The 19,852-nt window shown below is 39.8% G+C and overlaps 1 protein-coding gene across 7 annotated transcripts in view; it reads left to right on the top strand.

The window, feature by feature from the left end:
• FRS2 (fibroblast growth factor receptor substrate 2) overlaps positions 1–19,852 on the top strand; it is an 85,604-nt gene that overhangs the window by 54,693 nt on the left and 11,059 nt on the right. For 6 of the 7 annotated variants that reach the window (XM_048835804.2, XM_048835808.2, XM_048835809.2 and 3 more), the window contains 4 exons: positions 9,166–9,266; positions 11,669–11,760; positions 13,173–13,359; positions 16,304–16,462. In XM_048835804.2, the coding sequence (XP_048691761.2) occupies positions 11,695–11,760; positions 13,173–13,359; positions 16,304–16,462 (412 nt within the window). In that variant the 5' untranslated portion in view covers positions 9,166–9,266; positions 11,669–11,694. Of the gene's footprint in view, positions 1–9,165; positions 9,267–11,668; positions 11,761–13,172; positions 13,360–15,603; positions 15,650–16,303; positions 16,463–19,852 lie in introns of those variants that run through there. The other variant, XM_048835810.2, reaches the window with a different exon arrangement.

Raw genomic sequence — 19,852 nt, 5'->3', positions numbered from 1 at the left:
TTTTTGGGCTTTTGGCCCTGAGATGAAAAACCTTGTCTGTGTCTCTTGGACCGTGAAGTACAAACATTATCTCCTAAACTAATATCTGTTCTTATCAGTTTAATGTCTGCTGTAGCTCTCTTGACAGGGTGTTTCCAGCCAGCATACAAGCATGCACTGAGTAGCTGTGTTAAGGAACTCTGGTTCAGCGCTCTGATTCCAGTAGCCTGCTTGTTATACCACTGCCACTCTCTGGCTTCCATCAGCCTTGGTTACACCTGGGAAGATGACCTGAAGAAGAACTCTGTGTAGCTCAAAAGTTTCTTTTTCACCAACAAAAGTTAGCCCAATAAAAGATACTACCTCACCTACTTTGTCTCTCTAATGTCCTGGAACCAGTGTGGCTACAACAGCAGTGCAAAAAACCATTCTCCTAGCATCTCGGAGGAAATTCACAAATGATGTCTATGTATCACATGATGATTATATATTGGTGTTACAAGGGATACATATCAGGGAAGGTCAGATGATGCAAAGGACACAGTGGTTTTTTTTGCAAGACACCCTGACCATGGATGTCAAGGGCAACACTTTTTTGTTTTAGAACAGTGGTCCCCAAACTTTTCATGGTTGCCCCCCTGACCCCTGTTGCCCCCCCCCAAGCTGAGGCCACTTCTCCCGGGGAGGGAGGGGGGGGAGGAGAGAAGGGCACAGACAAGGGTAAGGGGAGCCCCGGCTGGGGTCAGGAGCGGAGCCAGGATTGGGGAACTGTGGTGGTTGGAGACCAGGACTGGAGCAGAGCTGGGGATAAAGAGGGGCTGGGTGGCACTCCCTCCCTGCCCCCCATGGGGGCTGGCCCCAGGCCTCACTGTGATCCCTGAATGTTCCTCCATGCCCTTCTAGGGGGGCGAGCCCCACAGTTTGGGGACCACTGTTTTAGAAAGACAAGTCAGTTTCTGTTGGTATATCGCACTGTAAGAAATGCATAAGAATTTCTCATTATTGCCATGTAATAGATTCCTGACAGCCGCCACTCTTATCAGTCCTCTGGCAATATGCAGGCTCTTGGCATGATCTTGATCTATGTCCTACAAGTTCGAATAGAACTACCTTTCAGTCTTGCAGGTGCTTTTCCCTTCTCACTGAAAGTATCTTGCTTATTCACCACTTTCTTGTCGAACAGTGTTTGTTTTTGGCAGGCTCTCGATGAAACCTGACTTATACTTTCTCTCAAACATGGTAGTTCTGTGAATTAGCCAGCCCTCCATCCCCAAGGTGACTACAATCTTTCTTATATAATAGGAAGTTTTATGTTGCCCTTCTGGTTGAATCCAGACATCCTAGGGAAGTAGAAATGCATAAGTTAGACATGAACAGAGCCTACAGGTAAAGATATTCATAGCAGAGACATTCAAAGCTCTTCTCCTTTTGTTTCTATGCACTCTGTGAAAAGAGCAGTGACTTTTTTTGTGGATGGAAATCTTAAAAGGAAATCTGTAAGGCTACTAAAGGGTTTTCCATCTGCTTTTTCAGACACTAGACTTGACATCCTGAAGCATTTGGTAGCTGTAGCTCACAAAAGCTTGTGCTCAAATAAGTTTGTCTATAAGGTGCCACAAGTACTCCTTTTCTTTTTGTGGATAGACTAACACAGCTGCTACTCTGAAACCAAGGATTACTGGGGTACCCTGTTCTGTAAATTCCTTTTCAGTTCTACAGGAGAAAATGGAATCCTCCCTCCCTAGGGATGATTTACTGCTTCCCACTATGAAGACTGCAACATGGAGGGGTCTGAAAGGGAAAATTCTGTTTTATCCATGAATTTTCATTTGAGGAACCTCCATGTTGCAGTCTGACCCTCCCTCAGAGAATTGATTAATGTCCATTTCTCCTTCCCTTCCCCCCACCACACACACTTCTTTCTTAAGAAGTTTGAAACAGATGAGGGTATTCTTCCAGGAAACTCCTAAATTTCTTGTAAAGGCTCTGCTGCAAATGGTTTGTGTTGACTAGCACTTACAAACTTTTATACAGCTTCCAAAGCTGGAAAAAAAAAATCTCCAGAATGATCATTAGTTCTTCCTGAGGTGTGCCGAAGCCCACGCTCCCGAAAGAGATTTAGTATGCTTCCCCTTGCCATAGAGATGGGGACTGCCCTACTACGAAGACTAGCTGACATGGAGGTTTCTAAAAAGAAAACTCACAGGTAAGACAGAATTTTCCCTTTCCAGTGAAGGGACTTGAAATACTGTACACTAAATCTGAAGTCTGAACAGGTTGCAGACTCAAAAGCTTGTTTTTTGTTTTTTTCTTGTTTCAAGAATTTAGAAAAAATAATCAGTCACTTTTTTGTTTTTTCCCTTTTGTAATTTGGTGCTGGTGTTACCACTGGTATTTTCAGCAGAATGCTTCTGTTAAATAATTGACAAGTGGTTTTTTTTTTTTTCCCCCACATAGTTTCCCAGGATTTTTAAATGATTTCCAGTTTTAAAAATCAAGTTATGATTTTACCAAGAAGAACCTGAGAGCAGAAAATATGTTTAGTCATCTGCTTTGTGATGGTGCTACAGTCTCATACTTAATTTAACCTGAAAAGTGAGCAAACCAGACACTTAATAAAAATGTGATTAAATGGCAGAGATTACTCTGTAGCTAAAAGAGCAATTTTGTAAAGTGAGTTTGAAAATTATTTGAGGGATTGTTGTATTTCAGTTTAAGTAGAAGTAACTGTCCAGCAGGCCGTGACTTGAATTCACTGCCCAGAGGGGACGCCATGAAATTCTTCCCAGGTTCAATCCACATCACAAACATAACATGTTTTTCCAGTTATTCAACTTTCCTCCTTCAAAATCTCAAGGATTTATCCTGAAGCTTCAAATTAAACTAATTTCCAAATTTTTTGTTTAATGAGCTGGCCCTAGAATTAAACTATGGCATTTAAGTGGGGGACAAACAGAAATTGGACTTACTGAGGATGAAACCTTCAATGTTTCTGCTATTTTAAGAATGTCTTCATAAAGTTCCAAATTGACTATAGTCCTTTTTCTTGGTTTGACAGCAGGCAGTTGTGAAAACCCAGTTAGGTATTTCTGAAGCCTTTGACCATGGTAGTACTGTTTCATATTGTTTCATATTCTCTGTGTGTATATAAAGTCTGCTGCAGTTTCCACGGTATAAATCTGATGAAGTGAGCTGTATCTCACGAAAGCTCATGCTCAAATAAATTGGTTAGTCTCTAAGGTGCCACAAGTACTCCTTTTCTTTTTGGTAGTACTACTGCAACTGAAAAGTCTTAATTGTAACATTCAGAGAGTGCTTGTAAGCTTTTTTTTTGGTATTGCGCATTAAATATTTGCTTTCAACTCTGGTACAAATGTATTATATTAAATTCATTGTTGGCTAACTAGTTTAGAGTTTAGACAGACCATGACTTTCATTTTACTGTTTTAATATGATACTTATTTTGAGAAATAATATTTAGGAATGGGAAGAATTAAAACTGAGGATTTGATCCTTGTTCTGTTACATTTGTATTTTCTTGGATTTTAGTACCCAGGTATCCCAGCATTAGTTCTATTATTAAAACATGTACTGTAATGTAAATTAGTGATCTCAAAAACATTCTGTTTATCCAGTATCTCAAATTAACTGTTAAAGAAATGTACATAGTGGAAAAAATAGTTTGTTAGCTTCATTCTCTTCACTCTTTGGTCACAAATTTGTGGCCCTAATGGAGATCCTAAGTTTAAAAACCAGCAAACAAAAAACCTCACACATCACACACAGCTTTAAGCTAAAGATGAATTAATGCATCTCAGGAACAATGGAATAACTCTAGCTATTCTGTTTTTTGGTGCTAGATAAGTTAATGTTCAAAACCACTTTAATTTCACTATCCTTTATCTTCTCTACCTTTTTAAAATCAAATACATATGATATGTAATGTTAGAATTTAGGGTAAGCATAACATTACAATGTTAGAATTTAGGGTAAGCATTAAAATAAAAACACAGCAGTTCTGTGTTCTAGTTTCAGGACTCAGGGTTAAGCCCCTTCTTGAAGAAAAATATAAATTAGAAAGCTAGATTTTGTGTGTGTGTGTATACATACATGTGTATACATGCATGTTTGCCCTTTAATTTTAAGGTTAAAAAGTAGACGTGGTCTGCCAAATTGTTGCATTTAGAATGCTCTAGGTGAAAATGATGGATGTAAGTATATTTAGCTTTTAGCTGTGGTCAGCCGTTCTCATGACTGAATACAAAATCTACCGGCGGGAATGGTTAAAAAAAAAAAAAAAAAAAGGCTAGACTTCCTTGAGGTAAAAGAATGTGCTAGAGAAGGAAAGGTATCTTTCAATGTCTTTTGACTGAAATAATATTTTATAGATGTTTTGAAATGCAAGAATTTAAAATTGAGTTATTGGGCAAAGTGTGTATGATCACAGGACTACTCATTGCTCAGTCAGAACTGGAAGCTAAGAGCAAATGGACCTAGCCATGTTGTAGCTATTGGATTTGAAGAGCCATACTCTCCTTAACCAACTCCCAACCAGATGATGGGAGAGCTTGCAAAGGGTGAGGGCTAGAGAAGGAAGGCTCCTTTTCTTTCCCTTCCCACACTAATCACTTTATTTTTTTTTAACTTACTTCCTCCCCTCTCCCCAAAATTAACAGGTTGCAAAGTCAAGCAATCAAAAATTAGGAATTGCCAGATTTAAGGTTGCCTATTCAACTTTAACTCTGCCCCCTTGTGCATCGAATAAGGTGGAGGTCTTGTGCAAAAATTTGTGTAATTTAAAACTGTATCATAATGCATGGATGCAAGGGGCAGGATGAAATTATATCAAGACTGGAAGATGAGACTCATGGAGGGCAAAGGTAGTGAAGTTTATATAGTCTAGTAAAGAAGATTGTGAGGAGGACATGAGTTTACAAATCACTAAGTTACAGTAAAAGCTAGAGTAGGCAAACTTCAGGTTGGGTGTTAGGCAGTTGTCCCTGAAAGAGCGCTTTGACTGGAAATTTAGTGCAATTATAGAAATAATTTATACATCCTCACTTGCTGCAAGGCTTTGACATTGACTACCACATGTCTTTGCAGCAACAACATAGCCATGTTAACCGTGTTTGCACTCTATAAATTCCTTTCCGTGTATTTGTGTGTCTACACACACCTAAATGTACAGCATATGACCAATGGTCATCCTACATCTATGCACAAGTCAAATTTGATTGAAGTTCAGCAAAGCTTGTGCAGTTTTGTATGTGATTTGTAGTGTCTTAAATGTGATCACAAGTTTTTGTTATAGCCTAATGAAAAACATAGGCAGCGTTATGATAGTCTGCTTTTGAATGTCCACTGTAGCTACTTTACTTTTTAATCTATATAATTTAAAGATGGGTTATCCATACTATCCCTAATTATTAACTTGTATTACCTTGTCACCCAGGAGCCTTGCCATGGATCAGGACCCTGTTGTGGTAGGCACTGTAAAAATACAGGACAAAATGATAGTCCCTGCCCCTAAGAGTTTACAATCTAAGTATAAGACAGCAGATGTCTAAAGATATATAAATGAATACAAGGGAACAATGACAGAGCATTGGTCAGCTTGATAAACAGTGCTATCACCAGCCTCATCATTGTCAAGTATTTGTAGGCATCACATCAAAGGAGGTAGCTGAAGGTAGTTAAAGGGGTAGCTTTACAGATGTTCCCAGGGGGTACCTCCCAAGAGTGAAGGACAACATGGGAGAAAGCACAAAGGTGCTTGTTTGAAAACAGGTGAGCAGTGGAAGTTGGCATCATGGCCCGACTGAAGGTGGGAGTCAACCTTTCAGTATTCAGAGTAGCAGCCGTGTTAGTCTGTATTCGCAAAAAGAAAAGGAGTACTTGTGGCACCTTAGAGACTAACAAATGTATTTGAGCATAAGCTTTCGTGAGCTACAGCTCACTTAATCGGATGCATTCAGTGGAAAATACAGTGGGGAGATTTATATACATAGAGAACATGAAACAATGGGTGTTATCATACACACTGTAACCAGAGTGATCACTTAACGGTGAGCTATTACCAGCAGGAGAGCGAGGGGGGGGGACCTTTTGTAGTGATAATCCAGGTGGGCCATTTCCAGCAGTTGACAAGAACGTCTGAGGAACAGTGGGGAGTGGCAGTGGGGGAGGGGGGGGGAGATAAACATAGGGAAATTGTTTTAATTTGTGTAATGACCCATCCACTCCCAGTCTCTATTCAAGCCTAAGTTAATTGTATCCAGTTTGCAAATTAATTCCAATTCAGCAGTCTCTTGTTGGAGTCTGTTTTTGAAGTTTTTTTTGTTGAAGTATAGCACTTTGAGGTCTGTAATCAAGTGACCAGAGAGATTGAAATGTTCTCCAACTGGTTTTTGAATGTTATAATTCTTGACATCTGATTTGTGTCCATTTATTCTTTTACGTAGAAACTGTCTAGTTTGACCAATGTACATGGCAGAGGGGCATTGCTGGCACATGGTGGCGTATATCACATTGGTAGATGTGCAGGTGAACGAGCCTCTGATATTGTGGCTGATGTGATTAGGCCCTATGATGGTGTCCCCTGAGTAGATATGTGGACACAGTTGGCAACGGGCTTTGTTGCAAGGATAGGTTCCTGGGTTAGTGGTTCTGTTGTGTGGTGTGTGGTTGCTTGTGAGTATTTGCTTCAGGTTGGGGGGCTGTCTGTAAGCAAGGACTGGCCTGTCTCCCAAGATCTGTGAGAGTGATGGGTCGTCGTTCAGGATAGGTTGTAGATCCTTGATGGTGTGTTGGAGAGGTTTTAGTTGGGGGCTGAAGGTGATGGCTAGTGGCGTTCTGTTATTTTCTTTGCTGGGCCTGTCCTGTAGTAGGTGACTTCTGGGTACTCTTCTGGCTTTGTCAATCTGTTTCTTCATTTCAGCAGGTGGGTATTGCAGTTGTAAGAACGCTTGATAGAGATCTTGTAAGTGTTTGTCTCTGTCTGAGGGGTTGGAGCAAATGCGGTTGTATTGTAAAGCTTGGCTGTAGATAATGGATCGTGTGGTGTGGTCTGGACGAAAGCTGGAGGCATGTAGGTAGGAATAGCGGTCAGTAGGTTTCCGGTATAGGGTGGTGTTTATGGGACCATCGCTTATTAGCACCGTAGTGTCCAGGAAGTGGATCTCTTATGTGGATTGGTCCAAGCTGAGGTTGATGGTGGGATGGAAATTGTTGAAATCATGGTGGAATTCCTCAAGGGCTTCTTTTCCATGGGTCCAGATGATGAAGATGTCATCAATGTAGCGCAAGTAGAGTAGGGGCATTAGGGGACGAGAGCTGAGGAAGCGTTGTTCTAAGTCAGCCATAAAAATGTTGGCACACTGTGGGGCCATGCAGGTACCCATAGCAGTGCTGCTGATTTGAAGGTATACATTGTCCCCAAATGTGAAATAGTTATGGGTGAGGACAAAGTCACAAAGTTCAGCCACCAGGTTTGCCGTGACATTATCGGGGATACTGATGGCTTGTAGTCCATCTTTGTGTGGAATGTTGGTGTAGAGGGCTTCTACATATATAGTGGCCAGGATGCTGTTTTCAGGAAGATCACTGATGGATTGTAGTTTCCTCAGGAAGTCAGTGGTGTCTCGAAGATAGCTGGAAGTGCTGGTAGCATGGGGCCTGAGGAGGGAGTCTACATAGCCAGACAATCCTGCTGTCAGGGTGCCAATGCCTGGGATGATGGGGCATCCAGGATTTCCAGGTTTATGGATCTTGGGTAGCAGATAGAATACCCCAGGTCGGGGTTCCAGGGGTGTGTCTGTGCAGATTTGTTCTTGTGCTTTTTCAGGGAGTTTCTTGAGCAAATGCTGTAGTTTCCTTTGGTAACCCTCAGTGGGATCAGACTTCAAAAACAGACTCCAACGAGAGACTGCTGAATTGGAATTAATTTGCAAACTGGATACAATTAATTTAGGCTTGAATAGAGACCGGGAGTGGATGGGTCATTATACAAAGTAAAACTATTTCCCCATGTTTATTCCCCCCCCCCACTCCCCACTGTTCCTCAGACGTTCTTGTCAACTGCTGGAAATGGCCCACCTGGATTATCACTACAAAAGGTCCCCCCCTCGCTCTCCTGCTGGTAATAGCTCACCTTAAGTGATCATTCTGGTTACAGTGTGTATGATAACACCCATTGTTTCATGTTCTCTATGTATATAAATCTCACTGTATTTTCCACTGAATGCATCCGACTAGGTGAGCTGTAGCTCACAAAAGCTTATGCTCAAATAAATTTGTTAGTCTCTAAGATGCCACAAGTACTCCTAACGTTTCAGTAGTAAGTGAGATGATAATTCATGAAGGGCCTTGTAAGTGAAGACAAACCGCTTATGTTGTGATAGAGAAGGAGAAGCCAGTGGAGGGTTGCAAAGAGGGTTGACATGCTAAGAATACCCATTGATACTATCCTACGCGTTCTGTAGGATATGGAATAAGAGACATATTGCTCCTCTGTGCAGCCTCCCCAATGTGTCTGCTATACCCTACATGTCTGTGTATCTGGTACTTCCCTTCTCTCAGGTAGATGGGGTATCGGCAGAGAGTGGGCATAGTCCCCCATTGCAATGATTCTCAACCGTTCCAGACTATTGTACTCCTTTCTGGACTCTGAATCCCAAACCCTGCTGCCTGGGGCTGAAGCATGTAGCTTAGCTTTGCGGGGCCCCATGTGGCATGAGGCCCCAGGCAGTTTCCATACTTGTCACCCCCTAATGCCAGTTCTGCACTTTTAATCCCCTCAAAACCTCTCCCGTAACCCCCCTAGGGCTCATGACTCCCAGGTTGAAAAACACTGATCTAGATGAATTGACGTAACCCCTGGAAGACCTGTGCATACCCTCGTTGAGGACAACTGCTCCAGTGCACCAGTATTAGCAGATTTCTTCTCTCTGCAAGCAAGATGGGAACAGGAAATGTATTGTGATTCTGAGACCCTGGGGTCCATGACATAAGCACCATTGCGCAAAGATTTGCCTCTTATACAAAACTATAGCAGTCTAGCCCTATACAGTGCCTCCAAAATACACTGTTGACTATGTATAAATGTACATTAATAGCAAGTTTTTGCTGAAGGAAAGTATGTATAAAGACAAGTTGTTCAACTTTCCCCCCCCTCACTTATATTTTTAGTTCAAGTGGTTGCTAATGTGAGAAGACAACATGCCATTTTGAAGTATGACAGAAGTCCTGATGCTGCAGCAGAGGCTAGGAATATTAATGGCCAAATCTAGGTGAGTGAATTTAGTTAAGTTCCATCAGTTCTCAAAGTTCCATACTGTGGGCCTTTTAACCTCAATTCCACATTGTCTCTTAAACAGCTTTAAGTGCTTTGTGTCCTAAAACGTTAAGGAGGTAAAACCATAAACTCCTCTGACTATTGAATTATATTTCCCTTCTCCCTTTCTGTATCTGTTTCCTCTTCTTGGGAGGGTAGTGTTGAAATTTAAGTACCAGATCTCTTCACTTCATCTACAACTCCCTTTGCTCTATATCTGCTAGTCACTTTGCAGGTTGATTTTGTTGTCCTTCAAAATCGCTCGCACTGGCATCCCAGTTCTGCCGTTTACAGCTTTGATCAATGTAATTTTTACACCAAAGAAAGAAAGAGTGAGTGCATCACTGCTGCTTAGTTCTGTTATCAGTTTGTCAAAAAGGTTAAAGGAAGCCCTAAGACTGGGCATACGTAGCTACAGTATCTCTGTTTAAAGACTGACAAACACTTCCCCAATGTAACTGAAACAGCTCTGCATCCATCTGGAAGCGCTCTGTGGACCACAGAGCGAGAACTTCTGTTTTAAATGTGTTTATTTGTATTAACTTTAATATCTAGGTGCACTATAGCTACCTTTCATAATTGTTTTCAAGAGTACTTCCTCAAAATAAATGAGCAGGATCAATAGACTACAGGACCCCTGCGCCCCCCCCCCCCCCTTTGTGTAAGGATCCATAGGCTGTCTCCACAGTTCCTGTGCTGGGGAAATTCTCCCTGAGCCAGAACTTGGGCTTTTAGAGCCTTTTGGCCCAGTGTGAAGAGTTTGGAGGGGGGTGAGGGTCTCACCACAAAACGTTTCCAAATGTCATGAGAATTCAATTCACAACTCACATGAGTTGGTTACTGCAAGTTTTACTTATGGCAGGATTCTCACAACTTTGTATTGAGAGAGGTTTTTTTTCCAGTCAAATTGTAAGAAAATAAAATTTTAAAAAGTGGAATGTTATCATTATTTTAATATTTTTATAATAGCTTGTGTGATTACTGCAAAATACTTCAGACATTTGTCATCTCAAGGAGAACTATTAGTGCATTTGGTTTTGTTGTGTCAATGAGATGTGTATTTATAGGTTTCAGAGTAGCAGCTGTGTTAGTCTGTATTCGCAAAAAGAAAAGGAGTACTTGTGGCACCTTAGAGACTAACCAATTTATTTGAGCATAAGCTTTCAATGAAGTGAGCTGTAGCTCACGAAAGCTTATGCTCAAATAAATTGGTTAGTCTCTAAGGTGCCACAAGTACTCCTTTTCTTTTTGTGTATATATAGTTAGTGGATGTTATTGGGGTGTATGAAAATTTAAATTAAATTCCTTTTAAAACTTAAAATTAATAGGTATATTTAAAAATATATTTAAAATTGACAATCTAGCCTAAACTTACTAAAATGTATTAAATCATTTAATTAAAAAAAAATCAAGCAGTACATATTAGATGCTGACGTTTAAAAGATAGAACACTGACTTGGTGAAAGCCACTGATTAAGTACCTAGAACCAAAGTGTGTTGAAATGTGAAACCAACTCTTGATAGCAGTAGTCTCTTCTGCAGATAAGAGAAAATATTTTCTTCAAATCAGTTTATTCCACTAGTTTTAGTTCAGTGACAGGTTCATTCAAAGTTAAGAAACTGGTTGGTAATCAAAAAAACAGGAAAACTTGTTTTCCTCTTCCAATCTGTGAATAAAAATGAGATACGAGAGAGTGAGTTGACTAGTTTTAAAATCTTGAAAGACATGATGACCAGAAACTATCACTTCAATTCACTAACTCAGGTACTTATTTTGTTTAATAAATCAAATTTAAATACAAAATATGTTTTGGTAAACTTACTTTCTCCCTTAGATATCTATCATATTCAAGGTAGTTTTATTTAATTAAAAACAGAATTTTAAAATTATTTTATTAATTGAATTTCAATTTCCGTCCAAATACAACTTGACTCAAATCACGAGTAAAATATTAATCTAGTAAGTAAATTCATCATTAACTATTTTCTAGCATAACAGAATGTAAAAATTAGTAATCTGAAATGTTAAGCTATATAATTGCTTAAATAAATACAAACAGATATAAGGTATACTCCTGATTAGCAACAAGTACCAAATTTAGTGTAAAGGTTATATTTAGTAGTTGCAAATGAACACGTTTTTAATGATTACATCAACCAGTAAGAATCATCTTTGGTTTTTTTGCATTTGTTCTTTTTGTTTTCCTAACAATGACCTTAAATCAAGGTTTCCTGTTTGTTGATTTAAATCATGATTAAAATTGTTGATGTAAATGTCTTTGATTTAAATCAGTCTACCCTGGGTATTCTTGGGTTCCCTTCCCCCAAGTAAATTACCACTTCCTTTTTTGGCTCTAGAGATTACATGGTCTTCTAAAGAAGCCATGGGTAGCTGTTGTAGCTGTCCAGATAAAGAGACTGTCCCAGACAACCATCGAAACAAGTTTAAGGTAAGCAGTTGATTTTTTTGTGTTGCAATCTATTTTGTCATTCCCTTGCAAAATAGAATTCAGATATAAGAATTGGAATGAAGAAAGTGTTAGTAATGTTTATGAAAATCAAGCCATCAGAGACGTATCAGTTTGTAAGGCTATGAATTCCTCTTTATCCCTAAGGATATATTAGGTCCAGTAAAAGGAATATTTTAAAAGGTCTGATTTTCAGTAGTGATGGATATTCATAGACCTCTGATCTTCTGTAAGGTGAAAAGCCATGTGTCTTAGGCGGTGAATCTCCATTTAAACAGAAGGTCAGTATTATTGTAGCATTTTTCAGAAAACGTCTTTTATTTGAAGAAGAATAGTCCTTGTTGTCACACGCAAAGAATTCCTAGGAGTTTTAGACCTGGAAATACATGTGCTTAACCTTAACCACAAGTAGCCCCATTGACTGCAATGGCCTCATTTTGCCCAGTTACACAAGATTGATATTTGATTTTCTGTCCCTGTCTGTCTCACCAAGATCCTAGAAGAATGAGGGCAAGTGGCTGTGCTTTCCATCATGAACAATGACTCTTGCAGACAACTTAAGGGGATGCTGTTATCTTAAATACCACATTAATGTCTGGACTTTTTTACATAGTTTTGTTACAAATAACACCTAATAACCGAAAGATCAGAGACTTTATTTCTGTTTTTCAATTTGTGCTTCAACAGCATTTTGTTTGGTGGTCAGTTTCTCTTTTCCCCCTATACAGTTAACTCCCTTGTTTGTGTGAGTCTTACTTAAAAACCGGGGAGAGAAAAAAAGAGACTATTTTTGCAAAACCACAGAAAATGTCAGGAGCCTCAGTGGCAGGTGAAACTATTTCTCCTTTTTTAAAACTGACTAGATTTCAATTTGACTATCTCTTTTTAAGAAGAAAATTAATTATAACCAGTCTTTCTATTGAGTAAGGAGTGGTTGGGACAAAAGGCACTGAAATAGGGGCTGTTACAGTGTGAATAAATGTGGCGATTGTCCAAGTTCTATCAGAGATAAAGAGGATGTGGTGACTGTTTGTTTTAATGCACATATTACATATAAAAAATACAGACTCTTAGATTTATTGGACTTACCTTCAAACTTCTGTAGTGTTGAGGTAACAAGTCACATTAATGATTTGCACCCTTTGATACACACTGCTTTAAACATACACTTTTTTTAAAAAAAAGAGGCAAATACTCTCATCTAGAGAATTAACACTTCCTGACTTGCTCTTATACAAAAATGTTTTGTTTTCAAAAATAGTTAAACCTGTAATGTTTTGTATCTCACCAGGAGCTATAAACTCTTTTCAAATTTGTATTTGATGGGTCAGATGCTTTATGTTAATGAAATGTCCAAGAAGCTTATATAATGGTATAAAACTCTTATTTTAAAGGTCATTAATGTAGATGATGATGGTAATGAACTGGGTTCTGGCGTAATGGAACTTACAGATACAGAACTAATTTTATACACCCGTAAACGGGATTCCGTAAAATGGCACTACCTCTGTCTCCGTCGCTACGGCTATGATTCAAATCTCTTTTCTTTTGAAAGTGGTCGAAGATGTCAAACTGGACAAGGTAGGTAGCATCTATATGTTTGTATATATAAGTATTTTAGCAACCTGTTCCACAAGTCTTTAAATGAAATACAATTCACTCAGTTTTTTCTTCCTGAGAGCAAGAGTGGAAAGCGTGGGCTTTTTCTCCTTGAATGTAGGCATCACAGAAAAATCTTATAAGTAGCCCTTTGGGGAACAGTTCTAGTTAAATGGCCAGCATTTTAAATAGGATGGGCCTGATTGCTCTGGAGCAGTTTGTCTGCACTATATGAAAGAAGATCTGGGAGACTTCTAGTTTCTGAAATCACCAAAGACGTGGAATACTTTGTACTTCTTTGCAGTGACATCACTAATCAGTTTAAGAGCTGATTTAATGGGTTTTGTAGAGGGTTGAATCCAACTCTCCTGGCTCGAAGTGTTGACTTTCCTGATGTTTCTGCTTTTGGGGAAGGAGAAATGTAAAAATGAAGATTTCAGAGAAGCCTTTCTGAAAACTAACAGATTATTTTAGCTAAATTCATCACTACACCTGTTATGAGGGCAGCAAATGGGGGGGGGGTAATAATAAACCTGAGCACTTGCAGGATCAGGTCTGTCTGCCTTGTTTATTTTTAAACATAGTATTTAAATACATACTTGCATTTTCTATCCTTCTCCCTAAAAAAAAAAAATCACAAATGTTTGTTTATAAAAGCCAAAACATCAGTGAAATCATCCTGTTTCCTAAATTCTGTTTTCATTTTAAATATGAAGCACTTAATTTCAGCACATTTGAGAAGAATGAGGGATAGGTGGCTCCTACTTTCCGTTCCCTTAATCGTGAGCTGACTGGGGAGTCAAAATGGCTCCCAGTTGATGGGCCAAACAGCTACACTAAATTACACCCACTGCAGCAGTCCCTATGCGACAACTGCACTGGCCAAGGAACAGGTGAAGTACCATGTGCTCCATGACACCCTTTCTATGCTTCCCTACCCCTGATGCACCACCTTCATGAAGATATTGGGTGGTGGCTACCCCATCTCCGACATTCAAGAATTCCTCTGTGTCAAGGGTAATCTATGGCTGCCTGATCATTGCAGATTCCTGCAGCACAGTGCAGCCAGACTGGGGCTGGAGATCTGGCTTGAAGTGTTGATTAACTTAACCTTTTAAAAAGCAACCACTATTTAAAGCAGGTGAGAGTAGTTAGTCACCCATTTTTATCATTTTGTTAGGTTAAGTTGCATTCTTAACTGCCGTTAACATTGTTTACTCACTATTTTTTTTATTATGAGGCTCGTAAAAAAACAAAACAAAAAAAAAACACCACAACTCCATACTCCTGAGCGACGTAGTTATACCGATTGAACTCCTGCTGCAGACAGCACTATGTCGATGGGAGGTCGTCTTCTGTCAACATAGCTGCAGCCTCTTAGGGAGTTGGAGTACCGATGCTGACAGAAGTTCTCCAGTCAGCAAGGTAGCATCTTCACTTAAGTGCTATAGCAGCACAGCTGCATCAGTACAGCTGCACTGCTATATGTGTAGACAAGAACCAGATTATTTGTTGTCTTTCTAAACTTGAAGCCCACTTCAGAACTTCACTGACCATGCAACATTGTTTCTGTGTCGGTAAACTGGGTATAGTAAGTACATGTTATGAAAAAACCCATGGCATCCTAGCTAACTTGAGTGGGGGGAAGGGAGTTGCTTTTTCATAGTATGGCTTTTAATATGAAAATATTTGAGAAATTGCTGCAGTAAGAAGTCTTGATTTTTGTTTTTCTTTCTTTCTATATATGCAATTTAATTGCACCTCATGTTCCGAAGTACTAACAATTTGGGAACAGAACGTGTTTTATTCTTCCTTTTTAATAGAAGGGCAAATTTGAATTTCTCAAGCGTACACAGTTATTTTCTGAAGTATATCAAGCAAAATGTCAAATTTTTGGAGAGGTTTCACAGAAATTGTTTAGACCAAGAGTACTGCACATCTTGTAAGCTTCTACCTTTGGAGCATTTTTTAAGTGATTAACGCCAAAATATAGTCGATATGTTAGATTGCTCTTTGTTCCATGGTATTCAAATCAATCAAAAGTTTGTAGATAACAAGAAGTGAATGTCATGATTGATTGCATTGTCAAAATGTAGTAGGATATAGGTATCTTAAAATAAAGATACTTTTTAGATGTATCCAGTCTTCTTAAAAAAACAAAACCACATACACACTCTTCTTTTAACAAGAATATGTCAACTTTAAATTAATGCTTTCAATGGAAAGAATAACCAAAGCTGCGACTTCACTGCTTGTCTCTTTGCTTGGGATGGTAAGTTGGGCTCCCTCTACTGTTCAAAGACAAAGTGGCACAATACTTGGACAATATACATAGTATTGATGCCAACTTTGTATTTCGTGTCTATCCCTAAGGCAGGAAAAAAATGGTTTGTTGCTGTTTATTTCACACAATCTGTCTTCTAGCCCTTCATTTTAACCTTCTTTAAGAACGTGGACTTTTACCCTGTGTCAAAACCCTTCTTCCCTGTTGTGCAGGTATTTTATTTTTTATGGTAACTCAGTATAAACCTGATAAACACATAACCTTGCAGCACCAAAGTTCTATTCTTTTTACAGGTCTACTTATTAGATTATTCATTTTAAAACTTCGCTGTTTCATGAAGTGTTTTTCCTCATTTACCCAGAAATTTTAACAGATTTTCTCTTATTGGGTCTGTTTTATTTTCCAGTCTGTCCTTTGGTGCATTGGAAGCTTATTCATTTATCAGGTACTAATTTAAAAGGGCCTCACTATATATTTTTGTTTTGGTTGGTGCACAAAAAAGATAATAGCTCAGTTCCTTTAACAGGTATTCGTTAAGTGGACTCCTGTTTAGTTACTTAAAAATTAATTACATAACTGTTTTTAGAAGCAGTTCTTGTTTTCACTTAAAGGGATCTAAAACAATTTGTTGTATGTTTATAGGAATCTTTGCCTTTAAGTGTGCTCGTGCGGAAGAATTATTTAATATGCTACAAGAGATCATGCAGAACAATAGCATAAATGTGGTAGAAGAACCAGTAGTAGAAAGGAATCATCATCAAACTGAGTTGGAAGTTCCAAGAACCCCTCGAACACCCACCAGTAAGCATGGTTCTGCTCTCAAAGTATAATTTCTGTGTGTAACGTGACACCTTGCTTTAAATTTGATTTAGCTCTTCAGTTAGCAGCATGCAAGTAATCTCGTTAATGAACGAATACTGATTTAAATGCTATTGCCAGCTAAAGTGTTTGCAGTAGGTTTTTTTCTTTAAATACCGTCACAGAATTCTCACTTCTAGATCTCCTTGCTCTGGGGCAGGACTGGCTAGGACTCCCAAAGCTGAAGAATTTGGCTAGGCTGTATTGGGACCTAACATCAGTGCACAAAAGCACCACTTCAGTATGTGCACATATGGTCGCTTTATGAGATCTTGTCTAAGGATTGCCTGATTACAACCACAGAAAATTATACGACAATTGTAAACGTCAGAATCCTTGTCCAAAATGTTCATGCTTTGTGTCAGCAGGCCCTGAGGGGCTGAATGAAGGTAGAACAGCAGAATTCTTCCTATCAGCTAAACAAGAAATTACTGACCTTTTCTTTATAGGGAAGGCTCCTGTAAGCATTTCCACCACTCTGTAGCAGCAAAGGGCTTGGCAAAGCTTGAATCTTCTTTGAGTATTGTCCCTTTGGCACCTTTGACTGGAGGTTTTCAGTAACAGTGCCCATTTGGCTTGTACGTGCATTCCAGACATCCTCATGCCCGTACCAACGATATATAGAGCTGCATAGGCAAAATGCCCTCTGTTCCTTTTTAACTGCCCTTACATTTGAGACTGAGCATCAAGTGTGCCTGGTACACTTTAGGTGTAATTTAGCTTGGTTTGTTCTTTTGTTAAGTAGTTTTCTTAAATTTAATCTAGTTGTTAGTATTTAATTTTGGGGGTTCTGTTTGTTTTATTTTCCCCTCTTCTTTCCCCTCTTGAGGGGTTATTTTGGAGATCAGCACTTCTGGGGTACACCAGGATCCCTAGGCTTTAAGCACTCTCTCTCCTGCCAGGAGGTAATCTGTGTCAGTGACGGCTATTCTCAGTGCCTCCGCTGTTTGGGAGACATCCATATACTGACTAAGTGTAAGATCTGGACGTCTTTTAAAAGCAGAACTCATTAAGAATAGTGTGAGAGAGTTTAGACTGCTTATGATGGAACAAGTCCTAAGACTGGCCTCTGATCCAGGCTCAGAGAACCCCCCTGTACACTGGTCTCCCAGCACACTTAATGGCTTCATCTACCTCTGAGTTCAGGTCAACAAGAGCCTCATGGAACAAGACTATGGGTGCCAACAAGAGGATAAGGAGTACTAGGTTTCCTACCTGAGAGTCCTTGTCTTTTCTTAAAAAAAAAAAAAAAAATCTCTATCACTGGTTTATAATTAATGTTCTGGAGACCTCTCCCAAAGGGAGTACCATTGAGGCGCCGACTGGCTCCAGTACAGAGAGGTCATCTCTAAGACATCATCTAAAAGCCCTGCCCAGTAGTGACACCTCCCTTGACATCAGGTCGTCATGTCCATTCCAGGAGACATTGTACTTTGAAGCAGTCAGTGCCATTAGACTCCTGCATACCTTCTCTGAGACTTTATACCAATGTCCCAGTCTACTTCATTGATATCATCTGAGTCTACTAGATGTATTTGTTCGAAGTGTTCCATGTGCTCAGTACTGGCACATTCTAGATGAGCACCTATCCTGGTACTGATGACAGTTTCTGCAGAATCCTATTCAACTTCTGCTCACACTCCATTGGTACCACAGGAATTTAGCTATTCAAAAGATCTTTTTGTCTCAGACAAGCCTGTCTCCACTATTTATTGGTACCATACAATTGCCTATACTGAGATCTTCTGGGTCACCAACACCACATCTCTTGCCCAGATCTCCTACCTCTTTGATACCTACCGTTCAGGATGAGCAGTTATCACCGCCACTGGATTATGGTGAGGAAAAGTCCGATTTCCAGATTTCTGTCCAGGGGACCCCTCTCTACTTGACAAGACATTTACTCTCTTGCCACCTACACTGAGGGGGAGAGAAAGGGGGTTTAGAGGTTGGGAAATGACTTTGACCTCCATTCCATTGGTGCTGCAGATGGATGCCTCCTCCCATGCCCTATGGGCCTCCTCAGTGGCAACATCAAGATTCCTCAGTCTTTTTTTCCTCCCCTCAGATTAAACCCCAATATGGGATTTGAACTTCATTCTTAATTGTTTTACAAAACATCTCTGAGCCATTAACTACATGTTCTTTACTTCCCCTCTCTATGAAAATGGCTACTTTTTTTTTTTTTGATGGCCCTCACTTCTGCTCGAAGGGTCGGAGAACTGGGATCTTTAATGGCAGATCATCCCTTTGGTGTTTTTCAAAAAAAAGTTTTGTTATGGCCCCACCCTAAGTTTATGCCTAAAGTATCTTCTGAATTTCAGATTAACCAGGTCACTTATCTCCCAGTTTTTTCCCCAAAACTACATCAGACCAGGGATGTCTTCTATACCTTGAATGTCAGAAGGGCATTAGCCTTCTATTTGGACGAAACTAAACCATTTAGAAAGTCTCCCAGACTGTTTCAGTTGTAGACAGATCCAAAGGACCCACAGTCTCCTCCCAAAGACTCTCAAGGTGGATCTCTAGGGGTATTATTTCATGTTATGAGTCTGTCAAATCCATCCTCCTTCCAGGGTGCTAGCCCATTGTACAGGGCCTCTACCTATTTCTGTGGCATTACTGAAACCTGTTCTGGCTATTGAAATCAGCAAAGCCACAACCTGGACCCCTCTATATGCTTTGGTTCGTGCCTATAGATCAGATGTTGGAGCTGGTAATGCATTTTTGTCTTCACTATTCGACTTCGCTCTGAAGCTCCCTCCTCTGGGTGAGGACACTGCTTGGGAGTCATCTGAAGTAGAGAACTTGTTCCAGGGAAACTACTCAATGAAGGAGAGGTTACTCACCTTGTGCATAACTGAAGTTGTTTGAGATGCCTCCCTGAGGGTGGTCTGCTACAAGCCCTCCTTTCCTTCTGTTTTGGAGCTTCCTTTCATGGAACTTTGTGGTAGAGAAGGAACTGAGGGCAGTTTGCCTGTGCAGCTCTCTGTATCCCCAGTACAGGCAACCAGGATGTTTGGAGAACATACATGGGCCAAATGGGCACTGCTACTGAACATCTCCGGTCAAAGGTTCATGGGGTCATGTGCACCTCAAGTGGAGCACCCATAGGGACACATACCTTGAAGAACTCCAGCCACTGCACAGTTGAGTTACCTCTCCTTTTCCAATATCCCCATATTAGCCAAGACTGTCATTTTTGACTTTATAAATATCTAAGATGAGCTTTCTCAGGCTCAGTGTGTGGCTTTGGATGACTGCTCAGAACTCCTGTGACCTTGTCCAGACTGAGCTGTCCTCTGACACTTTTTTTTTTTTTGACAGAATGTA

This window comes from Caretta caretta, chromosome 1, assembly GCF_965140235.1.
Source record: "Caretta caretta isolate rCarCar2 chromosome 1, rCarCar1.hap1, whole genome shotgun sequence".
NCBI lineage: Eukaryota > Metazoa > Chordata > Testudines > Cheloniidae > Caretta > Caretta caretta.
This window is presented reverse-complemented; position numbering and strand designations above follow the sequence as displayed.